The sequence below is a fragment of the Barbus barbus genome (assembly GCF_936440315.1).
Source record: "Barbus barbus genome assembly, chromosome: 6".
In the NCBI taxonomy this organism is placed as follows: domain Eukaryota; kingdom Metazoa; phylum Chordata; class Actinopteri; order Cypriniformes; family Cyprinidae; genus Barbus; species Barbus barbus.
This window is the reverse complement of record NC_136734.1, coordinates 23,365,708-23,384,882: the sequence shown is the minus strand read 5'-3', so window position 1 is coordinate 23,384,882 and position 19,175 is coordinate 23,365,708. Positions and strand designations below refer to the sequence as shown.

The 19,175-nt window shown below is 36.3% G+C and overlaps 1 protein-coding gene and 1 long non-coding RNA gene across 2 annotated transcripts; both read left to right on the top strand.

Moving 5' to 3' along the window:
• The first annotated feature begins 256 nt into the window (after nucleotides 1–256).
• On the top strand, nucleotides 257–9,092 carry LOC306871666 (threonine--tRNA ligase 1, cytoplasmic-like). Its single transcript, XM_079419753.1, has 19 exons — nucleotides 257–784; nucleotides 1,134–1,199; nucleotides 1,614–1,804; nucleotides 2,400–2,523; nucleotides 2,732–2,853; nucleotides 3,561–3,678; nucleotides 3,799–3,863; nucleotides 4,351–4,429; nucleotides 4,612–4,758; nucleotides 5,728–5,826; nucleotides 6,121–6,287; nucleotides 6,426–6,588; nucleotides 6,839–6,976; nucleotides 7,123–7,200; nucleotides 7,288–7,388; nucleotides 7,588–7,692; nucleotides 7,782–7,854; nucleotides 7,947–8,061; nucleotides 8,543–9,092. The coding sequence occupies exons 1-19, from the start codon at nucleotides 728–730 to the stop codon at nucleotides 8,689–8,691; spliced, it is 2,157 nt and encodes a 718-aa protein (XP_079275879.1). The 5' UTR covers nucleotides 257–727; the 3' UTR covers nucleotides 8,692–9,092.
• A 164-nt stretch (nucleotides 9,093–9,256) lies between these two features.
• Nucleotides 9,257–17,981, top strand: LOC306871667. The gene is made up of 5 exons (XR_013784355.1): nucleotides 9,257–9,473; nucleotides 9,558–9,635; nucleotides 10,125–10,182; nucleotides 16,071–16,124; nucleotides 16,983–17,981. It is a non-coding gene; the product is annotated as an uncharacterized lncRNA (long non-coding RNA).
• The last annotated feature ends 1,194 nt before the right edge of the window (nucleotides 17,982–19,175 follow it).

Sequence of the window (19,175 nt, the reverse complement as noted above, 5' to 3'; positions counted from 1 at the left end):
AGCCCACAGACATGGATACAACTTTTTTGCTTTAGAAAGCTTCATGTTGTTAACTTGACAAAAATTGCACATTATATTATAATTAGCAATAACATTAGAGACGCATGCAGTAAAAGCCACCCTGCACTCCATTCGGAAGGGCTCATCCCTATGCCCTAATCCCTTCAAAGGGTTTACCCTCCGGAGTGAGAGCTTCGAAGGGTTGAAGGGTGTAGGGACCAAACAACTGTTTCTTTAAGTGCCCGTCTGCGTCATTATACGGAGGCGGCGTCTTCATGCAAAGGATCATGGGAGCCCGAAGTGTCCATTAGTTGTACCGTTCGAAAACCTTCATTCCGAAGGGCCCTTTGAAGTGGCTAATTTTGAGCACTTCGGTTTGGAACGACACTTCAATATGGCGGTCATGATTGTTTTCACTCCGAAGGGCGATATATCCCGTTTGGAACGCACTGAGGCTTGTCTTACCTTTTATAGTATGTCGCTCGCGGTGCATCATCTTACTGCGCCAAAAATGCAATATTCTGCCTGATGATTGGTTTATACTTACGTCAATCACAGTGAATCACCAATCACGGACAACATTCCAAATTCATCACATTGTTGCATCAGCATTTGCCTCCCCGCAATATCCGGGAAACGTGTATGCCGGTGTCCTGAAGAAAAACTGTATAAATCTAGACTGTTGGATCGTGTTACTTGTTCGTGCTTGTGATATTTTTGTCCAGTTATGGCGGATGAGAGCGTTACCGAACAATTGAAGGATCTGAAAATGGATGAGAAGAAGGTATCAGATGTGCATGCAGTTAGCTGACTAGCTAGTGAACTGAATAAGTCCTCGTGAGACAGTCATAGCATGTTGCTGTCAAAACCCTTAATGCTTTATTTTTATTTTTAATTTATTTATTTTTTAGTTTTTGGGCCTTTGAAACACGTTGCTCTCGTTATTTGTCTGACAGCTGTGCAATACAGATATTTAATATGCTCTGTTTATTTATTGCTTTGCAGTCAGGTTTTGTTTCTGTATCACTTTACAGCGGGTGGAGTGACCTGTTTGAACTCTTGTCTTTGTTGACATGAAAAACTAATTGACAGTTGAATGTAATAACCAATGAACGTCGCACCATTTCTTTCAGAATAGCAAAGATGGAGGAAAGAAGAAAAACAAGAATGCTGGTGGAGATGCGAGTGGCAGGGCTGAGGTTTGTGCTGATATTATTATTTTATTTATGTGCTGATATATTATTATATTATAGTTGCTGTGTTGTGTAGGATATTGCAATCTATTGCAACACTTGCGTATTCCACAATGGATTTCAAAGATTCCATTCTCTGTATAAACTAATGCATTGTTAAGCATGTGGATAGTATCCATGCACATTATGTAACTAGAAAATATTTGGCATATGTGCAATTGTGCATTGATTTAAATTCCTTTCCAGAGGAGGATGGGCGTGGTTTGGTTCATAATTGCAAAGATAGTATATCTCCTGCAATGCTAAATTGTGCTATGGTTTATTATTTATGATGCATGCACTTTTGAAGCACCCTTAAAACAATGGATAGTGGTTATGTGATAAAAATATGAGTTTTGTCTCTCTTTTTTTCCTCTATAGATGAGTCCTCTACCACAGTACATCGATGAGCGTCTGTCCATTTATAACAAGCTGAAGACAGAACATGATGCCCTGCTGTCTGAGAAAGCAGCAAAAGATAGCAAGCCCATCAAGATCACACTGCCTGATGGAAAAGTAGTAGATGGGGAATCCTGGAAGACCACTCCTTACCAGGTGGCCTGTGGTATCAGGTTAGTGACTATCTAAACTATACAGGAAAGCTTTTTTAACTCTGGTGTTGTCAACTCTTGCTTGAACTTATTGACACAGTTAGCAATGACACCTGTGAAAGATTGGTAAACTTTTATTGTTTATTTTTTTAATAACTTATATTAGTCAGTGTATAAACACTGAGGCTTCATAATGCAATCAAAACATTGTTCTGTTTGTGTGAGTGATCTGGCATAGAAGCATTGACTCATCCAGTGGCAGCAATTTGGGATGGGACAATAGATAAAATCGACAACATTTACATGTATGCGTTTAACAGAACTCAAAGCAACCTATAATAGAGGAACAGAAGGAGTTTGTCTGTATTTATAGTGTAAGCTTCCAAGTTTATTAGAAATCTAGACTAGGCGCAATGCAAATAAATCAATAAAATAATAATAATTATAATGTATGAATTGTTATATAGAAGTTTACCTTAAACTTAAATGTCTCACTTTCACCGAAAGGCACCAAAAAAGTGTTTTCTTAGTGAACTGCTTGATTGCATTATGCTTCCAAATCAAGCAATAACATGTAATCACAATGTATGACATTATAATGTGTTTTAATTAACAGCCAAGGCCTTGCTGATAATACTGTGATCTCCAAAGTGAACAATATGGTATGGGATCTAGACAGGCCCTTAGAGGACGACTGCAGTCTAGTGTTTCTCAAATTCGACGATGAAGAGGCACAAGCAGTAAGTTTAGAGTTTTTTTTTTTTTTTTTTTTTCCTCAAGTTTGCATTTGCATTTGTAATATTCATTTTAATGAATGCTAGTCCAATAGCAGTGACCCCACCACATATGTAGTAGTGTACAGAGAAAATGTTTCTTATGAATTATTTTATTATATAGATGCTTGAAAGAGTGTATTTTTACATATTATATAAAAACCTCTTTCTTAAGGTGTATTGGCACTCCAGTGCCCACATAATGGGAGAGGCCATGGAGCGAGTCTATGGAGGATGCCTTTGTTACGGGCCGCCCATTGAGAGTGGCTTTTACTATGATATGTTTCTTGAAAATGAGTAAGTCAGACATACTCTCTGTTGTTGTTTTTTTGTAGTTTTTTTTTAAAAATTAGAATGATTTGGATTGCTCATCAACTGAACTATAGTAATACAGGGCAGACTACAGGCATCAAATTATAATATGCTTCTCACGACTGTTGTCACCCATGCTAATTCAAGTCACTATTGTGTCCGTTTACCATCTATTGTTTAGAACTGTCAGTCAGAGCTTGAAATTTACATGAATTCATCTGTGATTAGAAATTATGCTAAGTATCTGGGCAAGAAATACAACATTTCCTATTTTTGTTCAAGAGTTTTCATTCCTTTTTTAACAATGACATGACCTTTTGTTTGACCAGGATCAGTGCAGTGGCTTTAGATAAGCTGGAAGGAGCATAATAAATGCTGTAGTTTACTTGTTGAAAGCTAATATATGCAAATGTATTCATTTTGATAATATCACTGTCAAGCTCTGCCTTATTTTTTAGCATGGCTCTGTCTGGTCCAGAGTAGGTATTTTTCTGAAAATGCATTGCTTTGTCATAGAAGATGACTGCTGGAAGACTAAAGTTTCTTTAATTGGTGACATCTGTGAGATGTTTTGTAATTCTTTGCACTAGTTTTTATTTAAGAAGAGCTTATGTTTTTTTTTAATGAAACCTGTGCACCTTTGTGTACTTTACTTTCTCTATCCTCTCCCTTCCTCACCTGCCGGTTCTCAGAGGTGTATCGAGTAATGATTTTCCCTGTTTGGAGAACTTGTGTAAGAAGATCATCAAAGAGAAGCAGCCCTTTGAGAGGCTGGAGGTAAAGAAGGAGACTCTGTTGCAGATGTTCAAGGTAGGTGGTTCCTTTCTAAGAGTGAGAAATATAAGCTCATGCTATGAATAAACCCTGAACACCTGAGCGCCTTGAAGTTCAGAATCAGACCAGTGAAATCTGCTTCTCTCTTTCTTCTAGTACAACAAGTTCAAGTGCAGGATCCTAAATGAAAAGGTTACCACCCCAACAACTACAGTTTACAGGTATGATTTTTGGTTGAAAAACATGTTTGTATTATTTATTTTATTTAAAAATAGTTTTAAAGTCTATTTACACTGCCATTTAAAACTACAAACCGCAAACTTTTTAAAGATTTCTATTTCAAATAAATACTGTTCTTGTGAACTTTCTATTCATCAAAGAATCCTAAACCTTCAACATTGATTATAAAAAGAATTGTTTTGTGTGCACTTAATCAGCATATTAGAATGATTTCTGAAGGATCATATAACTCTGAAGACCGGAGTAATGACTGCTGGAAGTTTTGCCATCACAGAAATAAATTACATTTTTAAAATGCATTTAAATAGAAAAGTTATTTAAAATTTTAATATTTCACAATATTACAATTTTACTGTTTTTTTTGTTAGATTAAAACAGTCTTCTTTCAAAAACATCTTACAAATGGTAGTGTATATACAATGTATTTATACCTTAGTTTATTTACACATTTTACTGTTGGTTCTGTAGGTGTGGACCTTTGATTGATCTGTGCAGAGGGCCTCATGTAAGACACACAGGAAAGATCAAGGCCTTGAAGATCCACAAGGTGCACAATTAAGCCCTTTCCTTCATTTTTCCCCAGTATCCTTGCAGAAACGTTTAACAATTTAAATGAACTCTCAATTAAAACTCCCTTCCGCATTCCTCTGTCATATTATCCCAACTTGTACATTAGGCATATAATCCCTACAGCATGATGTATAATTCCAAATATGATGTACATCACAGAATTCTTCTACATATTGGGAGGGTAAAGCTGACATGGAGAGCCTCCAAAGGATCTATGGCATCTCTTTCCCTGATCCTAAGATGCTGAAAGAATGGGAGAAATTCCAGGAAGAAGCCAAGAACAGGGATCATCGCAAACTAGGAAGGGTATGTGTAGATGTGTTAAAATTTACTTGCATACGTGATCAAAGTCTACCGCTCATTTGAAATATGTAATGGATTTCTACTATAAACCATTTTACCGTAAATGCAGGTACGGTTTACAGATAAGCCAGAAATGTACATGAAATATGCACATGGCAGCACATCATAAAAACATGAGGAAAATGTATTCATACCATGGCCCCCAAGAATACGCAAAATGCAGCGTCAGTTGTAATCCTTGCCTATGGATTATGTAAATCATACCTTATTTAAGTGCTTTGATGACAGGAATTATATATAGGCTACTAATGGCGCACAGTACTGACTCAAAAAAAAAAAGTCTTAATCAAAAATGTCTTTCACTCACTACCGTCCTTACTCACCACCAACTTTTGAATGGTAGTGTAATTAAATCACAAATCCAGCAGCAACATGAATATGCGCATCTGTAAAACTGGAAGTGAATAATTATAAAAGTCAGCAGTGTGCAAATTAATACAAAAAAGCCACTTTCTGCTGAACATTTGGGGGACAAAACTGCTCACACTGGAGGACATGTGGACACTTCGATGTGCTAATGACTCAGCCAGCATCTCATTTAATGCACTGTGTAGGGAGTCTCGAATCTGTGTTGACTGAAGACAGGTCTGATAGGTGGGCTGGGTGGAGAGAGAACGGGGACTGTGCCCATAAAGAAGGCAGATGTCTGTCTCCTTAATGTGCCATCTGTTCATGGGCATGCTGATGGGTGCACAGGGAACACTTTGTCACAACAAAAGCAAGAGCATAATCAGCCATTTGTCCAATTTTTTTTTTTTTTTTTTTGTCTCTCTTGCTCATTTAAACTTCTGGTTCTTTTCCTTTGTATCCTCCTGTATTCTTGTTTAGATTTCTGACTTGTATAATAATTGTTTCTCTCACCTTTAATGTTTTACACACACACTCTCTCTTCCCCCGCTTTTATCTTTCCAGGAGCAAGACTTGTTTTTCTTCCACGACCTGAGCCCGGGAAGCTGTTTCTTTCTGCCTAAAGGAGCCTACATCTATAATACTCTGATCGACTTTATTAGAGTGAGTTTCCCCCTGTTTTGAATACATAGTTCATTCTGTTACTACAGAGCCAATATCATCCATTTGAAAAATTACAATAGCTGACAAAACAAGGGTGTGTTGTGGAGCAAGGTTTGCAGAGGACTATTAGGATATGCTAAATTGCATTTCATGGATGTCATGGTTCAGTAGACCATGTAATGGATAGGTTGGTCCACTTCAAGGACCCCGTTAATGATTGTGAGCCAACCACTTGAATATTTATGCATTTTCACAGTCCATTTTTGTTGCACTGTTCTAAATTGTATTGTGTAGAGTGAATACAGAAAGAGGGGATTCCAGGAAGTGCTCACACCGAACATCTACAACAGCAAACTATGGCAAACCTCAGGACACTGGCAGCACTACAGCGAAAACATGTTCTCCTTTGAGGTGGAGAAGGAGATCTTTGCTCTCAAACCCATGAACTGCCCTGGACACTGGTACAAAATCTTTCTGTATTCACTGCAACAGAAGTTTTGAAGTGTTGTTAATTGTAACAGACATCGACAGTATCCCTGAATGCAAAAAGTTGAGCAAGAATAATTTTTCATTATGTAAACATGTTCCTTATTTGCCAGTCTGATGTTTGACCACCGGCCACGCTCTTGGAGGGAACTGCCTCTGCGTTTGGCTGATTTTGGGGTCTTGCACCGTAACGAGTTGTCTGGAGCTCTTACTGGCCTGACCAGAGTCAGACGTTTCCAACAAGATGACGCACACATCTTCTGCTCTATGGACCAGGCAAGTTACTTTGGAATAAATTATGCTTTTTTTGTGACTTGCCATTTAGGGTTTCCTTTTTACAATTTATATTGTACATATAAATGTGTCAGGTTATGCTCTTTAAGCCATGGAAATGTGTTGGTTTAAAGTTGAGGAAGCCTTACATTTTTCAGTGTGTTAATGGACTATGTTCGTTTCATGAGCATATTAATGATTTGTTAATGTTTGAATTGCATCTTACCTCCTTATCCATTTGCCTATCTAACAGATTGAGTCCGAGATAAAGGGTTGCCTCAACTTTCTACGTACAGTGTATGATGTGTTTGGCTTCACCTTCAAATTGAACCTTTCCACCAGGCCAGAGAAGTTCCTAGGAGAACCTGAAGTGTGGGACCAGGCTGAGAAGGTAACATTTGACACTTTCCATAAACACAAAAAGAGAATAAGCAAATAAATGCAAATACAGTACTGATCAAAATTTGCTTTGGTGATAATTAAATCATGCATATCTTGTCTAGTTTGACTTCATTAAGTCCTTGTTGATTATTTTAGCAACTGGAGAACAGCCTGAATGATTTTGGAGAGAAATGGGTTCTGAATCCCGGTGATGGCGCGTTCTATGGACCAAAGGTGCAACTGGATAAATAAAGCATAATATGAAATATGTACATTTAGGAAATTACTTTACACAAGTATTTTTTTTATTTTGTGATTCAGATTGATATTCAGATAAAGGATGCCATCGGCAGATATCACCAATGTGCCACCATTCAGCTGGACTTCCAGTTGCCTATACGCTTCAATCTTACATTTGTGAGGTATGTTTACTCCAGTAAACATTACATGTTTTCCTGAAAAAAGTAATAAGAAGAAATAAAACCGGAGAGAACATCCAAAGCAATTTCTGTTCCCTGTACAACAGTGACATTTTGTGGTAATATTTGATTACTACAACCCTCATGCATTTTTAATTGTGCAAGTTGCTGACTTTGTAACCCAAACTTTGTCTCTCTTCAGCCATGATGGCGATGACAAGAAGAGACCTGTGATCATCCACAGAGCAATTCTGGGTTCGGTGGAACGCATGATCGCCATCCTGACTGAAAACTATGGGGGAAAGTGGTACGGCTTAGGAAGGGGACTCCCATGATAATGTTTAGTCACACGCCATATGTGCGCATACCAAATTCTCCTGCTTTTGTTTCCCATAGGCCACTGTGGCTGTCCCCACGTCAGGTGATGGTGGTTCCTGTAGGACCCACTTGTGATGAGTACGCCCAGAGAGTACGCTCTGCTCGCTATTTCCCATACACTAGTAGCTGTTAGCTCTCATTCCAGCATAAACAATATCAAAAACAATCCCTTGTCAATCTCAGGTACAACAGGAGTTCCACAGGGGAGGGTTGATGACCGATGTGGATCTGGACCCAGGCTGCACCCTGAACAAGAAGATCAGGAATGCTCAGTTGGCTCAGTACAATTTCATTTTAGGTGAGTGATCCAAATTAATGTTTAAATTAGAGAACCGTGTCATTTCGATAGATAATTTAAAAATCATGGTTTGTTCCTGTTTGCTACTGTAAATTATTTGTGAATTATTTTTGTGTATATATTGTTACTTAAATGTGTGAGGCTTCCAGTTATTTTACAAAAACAGTCTCATTTAAAAAGCACACTTATTTTTAAAGCAAGTAGTTTTACTGTTTGCTGCGCTTTATTCTTCGTATTTACCTATAGCAGTTAATGAATAGTCTTGCACACTCAAAGAAAACCGCATACTTCTACGTTGCAAATTAAGGTGGATAATTGTCTTGTTTCGTAACATCGTAAACAGCGCAAGTAAACCGTGATTGCTTCTCAGTAGCTTAAATTAAAATGCCATTCGCATTTGTTTTAACTGACAAATGTCAGCTGCAGATATGTTAACATGAATTCATTGTAATCCTAACTTTTATGGTTGATTCAATGACAGTGGTGGGTGAAAAGGAGAAGAGCAGTGACACAGTAAATGTTAGGACTCGTGACAACAAGGTGCATGGAGAGAGGAGTCTGACGGACTGCATGGAGCGACTCAAGGAGCTGAAGGCCTCAAGAACCCGTAACGCAGAAGAGGAATTCTGAACTCCCTAAACATCCTTCCAAGTCTTCCTTCATATACCATATGCTCAGATGCTACTGGGCAGCAGCATGCTGCTATTCTTCATTGATGATCCATAACTTCTCAACTGGAAGTTATGAATCATCCCCTGTGGTTCAGGGGCTCAGGTTTTAAAACAGTGACATTATTTTATAAATAATCATTCAATTGTCCAAAAGTCTGAAGACATGATTAATTGTTAGTACTTTGCTTTAAAAAAAACTGTAAAAAAAATATCCTGGGAATGTTTATTTGTCAGATATCCATTAGACTTTGTTATAGGAAAGGGTCTTTTCTATCAATATATGTGAATGGGTTAATGACAATAATGTCTGGTGGCTTGTCTGATGTTGGGGATGAAATAAAACGGTATATCTTTCCATTCTTTTATGCCTCACTTTTGCTATAACGACTTCAAATGCAGTTCAAAAGCTGTTATTGTTGGAATATTTATAATCGACATGAATAGTGGTGCAGAACACTGTTACAGTAGACGTAGTTGTTTACGTGTTTAAACCCAATGTTACTTTCACTTTCACTTTCACTTGTGTTGTACAGGTGATTTAAGAGAAATCGCCTGCTTGCAGTTTGCACGTCTAACCGGATGAACGAGCGAGTAGTAAACGACAAGCAGTCTTAAAAGTTTTAATATTTTTGGATATATTATAGCTTATTTTAATCGCTATAGTGAGAGCACGTTTTTCCATCGTGTACTTCTGAAGTCGGGCGTTTCAACTATAGACTTTAAAAGGTTTCGACAGCTGAGGTTGGTTTTGTCCGCAGGATGTTTATTCACAAATAGACTTGTTTTGTTTTTTTCTGTTCACTCATAAACAATTCTGTTAAACAGAGATGCTCTTTAACTACCATTAAACGGAACGGCGCTGCTTTAACGGAATTTTTTTTTTTAAATTATTTCCCTTAAAAGGTAAGTCAAAATCATTTTGTATGTATGATTGAGAACGAGTACTTTACATTATTACTAGTATCGTCGATCTTCTAAAAGAGTGGTTATATATAAGGCAAAAGAATCAATCTCAGTTTTTATTTTTAAATGTTCCTTTTCCTGACGAGCTACGTTATTGTAAAGAAAAACAAGATAGTAGACCGTTTAATTTCACTTTCGTTTATGCACAGTAAAATCTTGCTTGCTTGAAAATATGTACTTGTGCTGTTTTTCTTTCAAATCATTGACATTTGCTAAGATATTTTTCTGTCTGATGCAGACAATAAGTGTAATTTTTCGCGTCTGAAAGCATTTTTGGGCCACTATAGGCACGTAGACCCGACAGGCTTAGACAGGCCGTCAAACATAAATTAAAGTTTACCATTCATGCAATGTCTAACTTCTTTCAAGAACTTCTTTCATTATTAATAGTTTGCTATTGTTAATTGAGAAATTATTTACTGGTTTCAGTTCTGCGATGGAGTTTACAGACGAGGAGAAAATATGGCTGCAAAGTGTGTCTGCTGAAGTAAGAATACTGTTTTTAATTTTTAGATTTATCTATTATTTTATTTTTTTGTATATTATTCCAGCAGGGGGGAAAAATCATTGTCAAAATCTAAAGGTGAAAAAGAAAAAGAAAATAATTATTCAGCCACGCGATGGCAGCATAGGCTAGTACAGGGCTAAGTTCATCATGTCCTCAGTTGTTCTTCTTTATAATTTTCACCTGTACTTTGAATAAAATCCTCTGCTGCATACGTAAATGTAAATGAAAAAGTTATAATAATATTTCACTTATTTAGATACCTGAAGGAAATGAACTCACTCCAAAGGAGAAGCAATTACATGAGAAAGCAAAGCCAGAGACTGAACTTCAGGCCCAGCTCTTCCAAATTATGGCCTCCATACGATTTGCGCTGAATGATCTAAAAACCTCAACAATACAGGTGCAAAACCCTGTCCAGCAGAGGAGCAGCGTCTCATCACAATGTGGATAAACATAAAATACCAAGATGTCGATTGCCTTTAGGCCTACTTTTTCTTTTTGGTTAAATAACTGAGAATAAACTAACCTAAAACAAAATCTTCTGTACGTAACAGTGATGTCAAGTGATTTTGGCCCTTTGTAATTAGCCACAAGAATACAAGTTCTTCTTTTTCATGATCTCAGCAGGGTATTCTTATGTCATTAATGATTTATTGGTGGATGTCAGGTTTAGATCATAGTTACACCACCAGAGAATGTAGCAGCATTGAGTTTTAGTCACCTCAGCTCATGAAATGTTTCCTCAGCTATGAACAACAGGACGCTTTACTATGCTATGTAATGCTGACTTGGAGAAAATAATGCTATTGCTGTTTGCATGCTCTTTTATTGTTGTACCATCTATGAAATCATGAAACTTTTTTTTTTTAATGTTATTGGTGCTTTTTTCACGATACGCATTAATGCTTTTGAAATGTTTGCCATGCAAAGTTCTCCAAAAACTCAGTATGCATTGTTTTTATCATGTTTGCAGGGATGATAACATCTCTACCTCAAATACAATAGTAAACAGTACAATACATATTTTTTTTTTGCACAAATGTATAATAAAGTGGACCATGGGATTTTGGACAATTGCAGAGTTCTAATTTTCAGTTGTTTCAATATTTTTTATTTATATGATTTCTATCCATGGCTCACACAAAACTTATAAAAATGTTATTTCCAAAATGTCTGTGCATCTGTTTCCAATTTTAGCTTAATGTTTTGAAAGAATTTTACTGTATTTTGAAATGAACAAAATTGAAAATTAATCAATGGAGTTTATTCAATTTGTAAGATCTCAGTATATACAGTTTCAGTATGTTTTTAGCTTTTTGTGTGCAGAAAATACTTCACTTGTTGCTATTACTCTGACATGCACACGGTGGTGTTACTCTGCAAGATTACAAACACCACAACAAGAGAAAAACAGACCAAGTCAAAGTGACAGAGACAGACTGAAGTCTAATCTTCTCTTCAATTGACCCCTGGCCCCAAGTGATATATAGCAGAGAGCTGGTGAGCACTCCATGAATCTTCTATCTCCTGCCCGGGGTAAATTCTTACCATATGTTTCATTGGGCACCTGGCCATGAAGGGATAGAATGCTCCATTGAGCTAAACAAACCGAGCAGCTTCTGCACACAAAACTCAATGTAAGAGGACAATGAGGGCTGCATGAGTTCGGTGATCTGGTCTCCAGCACACATGAACAGCGACATGGCTCATCAGATAACCTCTGGAGAGAACCAGCTAACCTAGAGAGCCTTAAACAAATGAATGAACTTTCTATTCATTAGAGGATCCTAAAATAATAATAATAATTAGAATAAATGTTTCCTGAGCAGCAAATGAGCATATCAGAAAGATTTCTGAAGGATCATGTAACAATGAAGACTGGAAAAATGATGCTTAAAAAACACAAGAATAAATAGCATTTTAAAATATATTCAAATAGAAAACAGTTATTTTAAATTGGACAAATACTTCACAATATTACTGTTTTTGCTGTATTTTAGATTAAATAAATGCAGCCTTTGGTGAGCAGAAGAGACTTCTTTAGAAACATTAAAAATCTAACCAATCTAAAACTTTTAAACAGTTGCGTGTGTGTGTGTGTGTGTGTGTGTGTGTGTTTGCATGTGTGTATGATTATTACAATAAACAGTATATTTAAAAATTGACATTTAATCTAGTCTAATGAATACTGCAAAAAAAAAAAAAAATTCATGATGATAACTGTTAACTAATGCTCACAAAATTCAAATGATTAAATGTTACCAAAAGTATTTCCCATTTTCCATGTGGTCTTGCATTTTATTCTATTTATTTATTTATTTATTTTTTTATTCCATATTTCTTCCACTTCTCACATCAACAAATATGGATGTGAACAAATCCCTAAATTACCCCTATTTTAATCCCTAAATTCGGGAAACCGAACTGCCATCTTTCATATCATAATGTCACAAAATCGCATGGTTCTGCTTATGCATGTATGATGACATTCTGGCACATCTGGAAAGATTGTTTGTGACCTCAAGCAAAACCTTCCTGCAAAATCACAAGTATGACCTCTGCACATGACCCGATGTAAATTAAGCAAACTGCTGTACACAGGCAGCTTGACTGAAGAGGGCAACGACGCACTCCGCGCATGTGCAAGTATTTTTCAACTTTGAAGCATATAATATGGGTTTAACCCCAGATAGAACACAGTGACACCAAATATTTTCTCTCAGGCGCACCACATCATAAATTGTATATATATATAAATGCAAGGGACTTGGTCTCGCAAAGCTTCTGACTGAAGAATTAAAAGAGAATGGTAAATGTAAGATATATACAGACGAAAACAATACATGTTTTCAGTGTAGCTTCAATGTTTTCTGATTTATTTTATAAAAGGAAAGAGCATGTACATTTTATTTATAAGGTTATAGCTTTACCAAAATACGTTACATTGAGTTGCTGTGAATTTCTAAAAAGTGAACCAAGGGAATGGCCTGACCCCTTACATTGTTAAAGACTTAGTGTGTAAATGAGCCCAGTCTTTGTTGCCCGTGGCCTGGGCATTTTGGAAACTACCCCCTTAATTTGTGCCTTGTGGCTACAGAGGTCTGACCAATGATATGACATGAATAAATCATCTGTCAAGAAAACCTCCAATCAGAAAAACCTCCAAAACCTCCTCCACACAACATGCCACATAATGACCATCTGGTGCCCAATTAGTGAATACCCCGTGCTAGTGCTAACACCTTCCTCATAATGAATAGAGAAAAGAGACATGTGTTCTTCATAGTGTTGCTGATGTTTTATATTAAGCTGTGGTGAGATCAGGGCATTATTTTGATTGGTGATTAAGGCAGCATTAAGCGACCGAGAGTTTTGTGTTGCACATTTTCCCACAAGTAAAATAAAGGGAGGTGGGATGTGAAACGCTTCTTCTGTTGACGCTCACTTGTTGACCGTGTTAAAGGGCCACTATGCCAAAAAAACAAAAACTGGTATTTTACTAAACTGGTATTTTTCTGTAATGTATGCAGAAAGGGTTTGTCTAAAAGCAAACATTTGGGTCACACTTTATATTAAGTGGCCTTAACTACTATGCACGTGCATCAAAAAATAAGTACAATGTACTTATTGTGGTCATATCTTATTGCAAAACACTTTTGCTGCTATTGAGGTGGGATATGGGTAAGGGTAGGGACAGGTTTATAAGTATGAGTAGGTTTAAGGGTGGGTTAAGGTGTAATTACATATAGGTATTTTAAAAAAATATAAGTACAATGTAAAAACATGTATGTACACAATACGTGCTTTGTACCAAATGATTAATTTAAATGTAAGTACACAGTAGTTAAGGCCACCTAATATGAAGTGGGACCTGAAATTTGCCTCTTATTTAACATGTCTAAATACAGCATTGGTTGTGGCTTATGGCTGGCTGGAACTTGGCTTGTGCTCATTCATACAAATTACTGTCATCTCTCGGTCAGTTAAGTCATATGTCAATGTAAAGTGTTTGGACTGACAAAATGTTAAAGGCCTGTGGTGCCTTTTAAAGGGATAGTTTACCCAAAAATAAACATTCTGTCATCATTCACTCAAGTTTACCCAAGTTACTGAACATAAAAGAATGTGGGTACCCAATTAGTTGCCGGTCGCCATTGACTTCCATAGTATGGGGGAAAAAAATACTATAAAAGTCAATGGGGATCAGCAGCTATTTGTTTACCCACATTCTTATAAATGAATTGTGTGTGTGTGTGTGTGTGTGTAGCATGTGTTCAGCAGCAGAAAAAAAACATACAGGTGACTAACAGGTCAATTTAATACTGATTTAAGACACATAAGAGAATAAAAACTGAGTTATTGCTATTCGGTTTCTAAAACCACCATGTCTTATTGTACGGTAGCCTACATTAGAGGTCTTACTGAAAGAAAGAGAGATGGGCTAACAAATAAAAGTGTAGACTGCACAGAATTTATGTATTTGTTATTCGTCTTGTCAAGAGTCTTTTATTGACAGCAAAATGTTAAACGAATTTTGTGTCTTAAGACACAAAATTCGTTTAACATTTTGCTGCCAACACAGTAGGGAAAAAAGTGTCACAGAGAAAATAAATATGTACAAAAATTGTATTCCTTATTTTTATTCGTCTTGTCAGGCTACAATTCGTTTAACTTTTTTAACATAATAGGAACAAATTTCGCAAATATTTAACTTTTTTTTTTAAATGTAAAATATTATGTGGCAGCAAAGCTTAATTTTAGCAGTCATTTAGTGTCACATGATCCTTTAGAAATCATTCTAATTGGCTGATTTTGTGCTCAAAAACATTTCTGATTATTATCAAAGTTGAAAACAGTTGTGCTGCTTAATGTTTGTGTGAACTGATACAATTTTACAACAACATTACAAATGTAACATTATAAATGCCTTTTACTGTCACATTGTATCAGTTTAATATGTCTGTGCTGAATAAAAGTATTATTTTCTTTCTTAAAAAAATTAAATAAAATAAAACAGGGAGCATTTGCTGAAAATGATTGCAGATTGCAAGAGGGATACCAGATTGCATGAAAAAAAACAACTACAAAAAAACAAGACTGCTTGCTGCAAAGTAGAACATATATAAATGTTACTATTATTCTTATTTAAGCAAGAAAAACCCTTTTCACCGCCAAAGTCTTGAGATATTAATAACAGATGCCCCAGCAGAACATATAGCCAGGAATCCAGATCCGGATAATTGATTGACTGTAAGGATTACAAGTGTGGCGCCAGAGCTCAAGTCATGATACCTGCTTTCTATTCGAAGACTGTCTTTCTTGGCTAGCCAATGCAACCAGTGATGTCCTGTTCTGATTGGTTACAGCTGAAGAACAGTATTTAATATCTAAGACATTTTAATTTTGCACATTCATTTATTTTTTATTTTTTAAATTACGTAATTTAATGCATTTTTTGCTTTTGGCAAATGCAAAATGCATTTTTTATTCTGCAATTTTACTTAATTTGTTTCCTTCTTTCTACACCATGGTCTGCATACAGCTGAACAACACCATTTGATTTTTTAAATCATTCTTTTACATGTTCATTTTAATTTCATATTAGAACTTTTATGTAAAGAAATAATAAACAGGAACTGAAGATTAATTTGTTGTAAGTTCTGCAACATTATTTTTGATTCATCATGGTCTACATGCAGAAAACAAAAAAGTTGTGAAAGTGCAAACTCTCTATGGGTATAATGTCAACAAGCATATACATAAACTTACTTGGCGTCTACACACAATTATCACGCTCGATTTCAAACATCTTTTCAACTCTCTCTCTCTCTCTCTCTCTCTCTCTCTCTATGTGTGCCTCTCAACAGGCCAAACATTCAAAAGGGGACATAGTTCAGAAAGGAGACTGAGCAAGACTAGAGGTATGCACTCAGTATTTTCCTCTCATTTTTTCTTCCTTCTTTTGCTCTGCTTTTTCTCCCTCCCTCGAAGGAACGCTTACTTTAGCTTCTTAAGAGAGAGTCTGGGAGGCTCGGGTCCCGATTTGGGTGCCCACAACTCACCAGAGCCTGCAAGCCTGATGAAGTTCAAGCTGACAGCTGCATAAATCACAGCCCACTGGAGCTAATAGGTGGCAGTATAAAAATCCTCAGACCTCAGACCACCCAGGTAGCCTTTACAGGAATAGGAGCATCCAGTCATATCTAACACAACTGAAACTGTACAGCAATCTGAGGCACTTAGCCCCCCACTTGCCACCCCTCTGGCTGCTCCTCGACGGGTGGGGGCCTCTCTTAGCAACACAGGAGAGGCCCGTTTGGCATCCGGACTACAATGATTCATATTTGGCACTTCCATAAAGGCTTCAGTTTCAGGCCCAATATTGCATAGTCTGTCTCACTCACGTTCTTTTTCTCTTCTTCTGGAAAAACCTATAAAAATCTAAGCCAATAACCCAACAGAAGTTACTAACTTTCTTTTAAGAAAGAACTTGTGATGTTTTTGAGCCACTGTTAGTCTTTTAAAAGATGCAAATATACCATGTTAAGCTATTGGATGTTAAAATACATTCATAAAATAACAAGACACAAACAATATGGGTGTTAAAATGATTAAAGGGTGAAAGAATTGCTTAGCTTTTCTTTGTAAAGGTCAACCTAACTGGTAACACTTTATAATAAGTACGGGTATGTATGACAGTTAGCAGGAGTTAGAGAAAAGTGTTTATAATGTTTTAAATATGGATATTTTTCTTACAAAAATGCATTGATTTGCTACAGGAGGCCTTTATTCACCCCCCAGAGCCATGTGAGGTACATTTTAATATGGATGGATGCACTTTATTGCACTTCTTTGGACTGTTGAAAAAAAAAAAAAAACACCCATCCAGTGCCATTATAAAGCTTGGAAGCGCAAGGACAATTTTTTACATAAATCAGATTGGATTCGACTGAAAGAAGAAAGTCATATACACTTCGGATGCCTTGAAGTTGAGTAAAGCATGGGCTAATTTTAATTTACATTACATAACATATAAGATAACATTAACAATGAAAATTAATGTTATGAAGCACTTTATTGTTAAGTGTTTCTATCCAGTTTTGCTTTGTTGTCATGAAAATCATACCACTATTTAAACACTAAAATGATTTAAACAGCTTTCATCTCAAATAATACGCTTTTACCTTTTTATTTATATTTTTAATAAAGCTTTTTATAAAATGTTAGGCATCACATTTCTACTTTTAAATTGGTCCTTTTTTACTTTCATTGTATGTGCCTGGCTGTAACCTTTTTTTTATATATAAAAAGGGGGATAAGGAGTACCCCTTTAACCTATGTTACTTGAATGAACCAACACAGTATAGCCAGAAAAAGCAAAAGAATTGTGTTGCATAGTTACTGTATTATCCGGCTACAAGCAGTGTAAAAATGGGCCTCACTTTCCCTGCGGGCCCCCCACATGGTGGCTTGGCCTACACTCTTCACACTGCAGCTCTGTTTTCCCCATTTCAGAGGGTGAATCCCACGTTCTGTCATGCTGAATCTGAAATCAGACCTGACAGAATCACTTCTGTCCCTGGAAAGAACTCCTAATCCTACTGCTGTTCATCAGTGCACTGCTCACAAAGATCAATTTAGATTACACTGGGGATGTAAGACTGCTTAAAGATGACACCATGACTGACACACATATTTTGTGGTTGTCATTAGCTACAGCATATACTTACTGTTCACTATGAGCACATTAAGCCTTATTAAAACTAGTTCACAAGCATAAACCACACTACAACATGTTTATTTCCTCTCATGTTGGATTGTATGAAACATTTAAACAACTTCGAGCTGTTGTTTTAGCCTAGGGTGACCCCATTGTAAACTGTTTTTCTAGTCAGTTGTTGGGGGATTTTAGAATCATCTTGGAACAATTCAGTATACATTTATCATATGACACCTGGGATTCACCACACACACACACACACACACTGCCACCGCCACACACGATTATTTACCTTACAGGCAGCTTGCTCTGTTCTTGCCTTTTCACAAGATGCATCATCTTAAAGTGATTTGTAGTTGCCCTTTTTACAGTGTGTGGGATCTGGAAGCAGTACAACTGATTAAAACAACCTTAAATTATGAAGCCCTCAGAGATGGTGGAAGTTGCCTCTAGTAATGTGTGAAGTGGAGACAAAGAAACTATGAATGAAACCTTGTCATTGCTGAACTACAGACATTGCCCAAAGCTAGCAAACTTCACCACAAAAAAGCTCATGAAACACATGCCCTGCTATTACTATTACTGGTATAAATGATCAATTTTAAAATATAATAGTAATGTATTATTTCATTAATATAGATATATTCATAGTTCTAGTAAAATATCTGTATGTATATAGTACATATATATATATATATATATATATATATATATATATATATAAAATGTGTGTGTGTATATATATATATATGAAGTTTATTTGATAACTCCAGATAACTCCTTTTTTTTTTAAATGTAAAAAAATAATGTTTTTTATTATGTTAACCTAGTCAAAAAAAAACAAACAAAAAAACAACCTGCACTTTCATTGAGATTAATTGGAATGCACAATGAAAAAAACATTATTTTTGAGAACTGTTAAAAATCTCTTCATATATATATATATATCTGAAATGTACATGTGTATATGTAGATATATAAAAGTGTGTGTGTTGTGTTGTGTTGTGTGTGTGTGTGTGTGTGTGTGTGTGTGTGTGTGTGTACCTGGTATTCATTGTTACGGATAGTGGTTGTAGTAAAACAAAACCAAAACATCAGGAGAACCACGTAACATCAACACACGTATATCCTTTATTAAAACATTAAACAGAGACAAAGACAAGGGGAGAACTGAGGACTTATAAAGGGACAGGAACAAAAGAGCAAACAAGATGATTAATGCAAAACAGGTGACTACAATAAACAATGATTA